Here is a 1,761-nt window from a genome sequence, read left to right as displayed (position 1 = left end):
CCACAGCCACCAGCCGCCCCCACCGCCATTCCAGATCACGCCCTCGAGCTGCGGCGGCAGTGGTGGCGGCGGGTCCGACTGCTGCGGCTGGACGACAGTCGACGCCGTCCCCTACCTCCCGGCGCAGATCAGTCCGCCTCCCTGGGTCGCAGTTGAGTAGCGCACGTGCCGCAGCGATCCCCATGATGCGCTGGCCATCTGAACCAAATCAAGGCCGACGAGGAGTCTCTAATGTCCTGTGCGGCAGCCACGGGTCCATCTTCAGTCGGCGGCGAGCTACGGTGAGGTACACATGGCGCTGATAGATGCAGTGTACAGGGGCGCCGCCGCCATGGAGCTGGCCACCGGCTTTGCTGCCGCGACGGGCGCTGCCTCCTCTGCTTTGCCAGGGCCCTCCTGCCCTGCGTTTATCTGCTGCTCCTTGTCATCATCTCCGTGGGTGAGCTCCTCCCCTGTAAGCTCTAATCTTACCTACGGCAGGGTTAGTCGATTGGTCGGAGTTCGTTGGTGATGTAAGTGGTTATCGGTTTAGTTATTTCTGGGTACATGTGTACTAGATAGGTTATGTTTCTTGGTACTCTGGACCTTGAAGGTATGTCATGTTAGAGAATGCAAGTCTGTATGTCATGGTCGTGTCCTCAATCTGCAAACAGATAAATCCTTGTCATGTTTTTTGTCCATGTGTAGTCCAAGATATTAACAAAATAGAAATGATCAATTAATAAAAAGGATTAATCCCAAGATTCACTATGTAGTCCATCTAGATTATATGTTTTTTCCTATAACAGAAGTATTTAATATCATAGGATAACTGTAGCTCAGAGACCATGGCCATGGTGTTGTTCGTACAGAAACCTGAGCCGACTTGCTTGTACAATTAACTTTTAAGATGTAATTTTCCATTAGTGAGCATGGTAATTGGAAAACACTATGTAATGATAAACTAATTAAAGAATATATATTCTTTAGAAATAATTGAAGAATAGTTCATACATTAGACATGAGCCCATGCTGCTGGGGTATGTGCCATGCTCGACGCATTTGATATTTTTGAGGTTGTCTTAAAGTTTGTTAACGCGCAGGCAATGCCCCTGAACCCCATTCTCCAGCTATCCGGCAGCGTGCTGGACGTCGTCCTCCTCGACGCGGCCATCCCCGACGAGCTCTTTTGGTCAGAGGAGGTGGAGCAGCAAGGCCTCCTATCCTCCAGCGCGTGGACCGACAGCTGTGTCCTCCTGCTCTCCTAGTGTGGTGAGCTTCCCCTCTCTCCCCCCTACCCAGGATCTGGATGATACTTGCAATTATGCAGCTATATATGAAACAAATCAGGTCTTGGTTCAGTTTGTATGTGTCGATTTGGTTGAACCTTGACTGAAACCGAAGCATCACATTTGGATGTTCGATTTTCATTAGTATGTACTACTTGTTGGTTCAAGCAAATTGCTTGATACAATTGTAACTAGGGCATCTCTGTATGGTTCAAGAACCAGCACAATCTCTGTACTTTCTGGAATGTAGGAGAAAACAAAGCACAAAATGTTTTAAAGATACACACGCACAGTTCCAGAGATGAGCAGTAGTGAAGTATGAAGTTGCACGTTCAGTTAGTAACCAAGCATGGAATGTTGCTGTAAAAGGTGTTCATTTCTTTTACATACATGTATGACCATATATGCAGGCATCTTCATCACTAGATAGTTAACACATCAAGTAGTGTGCATCCATCCATGCAACGGCACTGATTCCCAAAACTTTTTTTTT

General features: G+C 47.4%; 1 protein-coding gene across 1 annotated transcript; it reads left to right on the top strand.

Moving 5' to 3' along the window:
- The first annotated feature begins 10 nt into the window (after positions 1 to 10).
- On the top strand, positions 11 to 1,722 carry LOC119348602. The gene is made up of 2 exons (XM_037616606.1): positions 11 to 439; positions 1,083 to 1,722. Exons 1-2 carry the CDS (start codon positions 293 to 295, stop codon positions 1,245 to 1,247), a joined length of 312 nt encoding a protein of 103 aa, XP_037472503.1. The 5' UTR covers positions 11 to 292; the 3' UTR covers positions 1,248 to 1,722.
- The last annotated feature ends 39 nt before the right edge of the window (positions 1,723 to 1,761 follow it).

This window comes from Triticum dicoccoides, unplaced genomic scaffold, assembly GCF_002162155.2.
Source record: "Triticum dicoccoides isolate Atlit2015 ecotype Zavitan unplaced genomic scaffold, WEW_v2.0 scaffold97559, whole genome shotgun sequence".
NCBI classification, from domain to species: domain Eukaryota; kingdom Viridiplantae; phylum Streptophyta; class Magnoliopsida; order Poales; family Poaceae; genus Triticum; species Triticum dicoccoides.
Note: the sequence above shows the minus strand (reverse complement) of the source record. Positions and strands in the feature narration are given on the sequence as shown.

Excerpts from the sequence above, each read along its gene's own strand:
- LOC119348602 (XM_037616606.1), top strand. The coding sequence starts at position 293 with ATGGCGCTGATAGATGCAGTGTACAGGGGCGCCGCCGCCATGGAGCTG. Across the intron at positions 440-1,082 it reads CCTTGTCATCATCTCCGTGG|GCAATGCCCCTGAACCCCAT; the intron begins GTGAGCTCCTCC and ends GTTAACGCGCAG.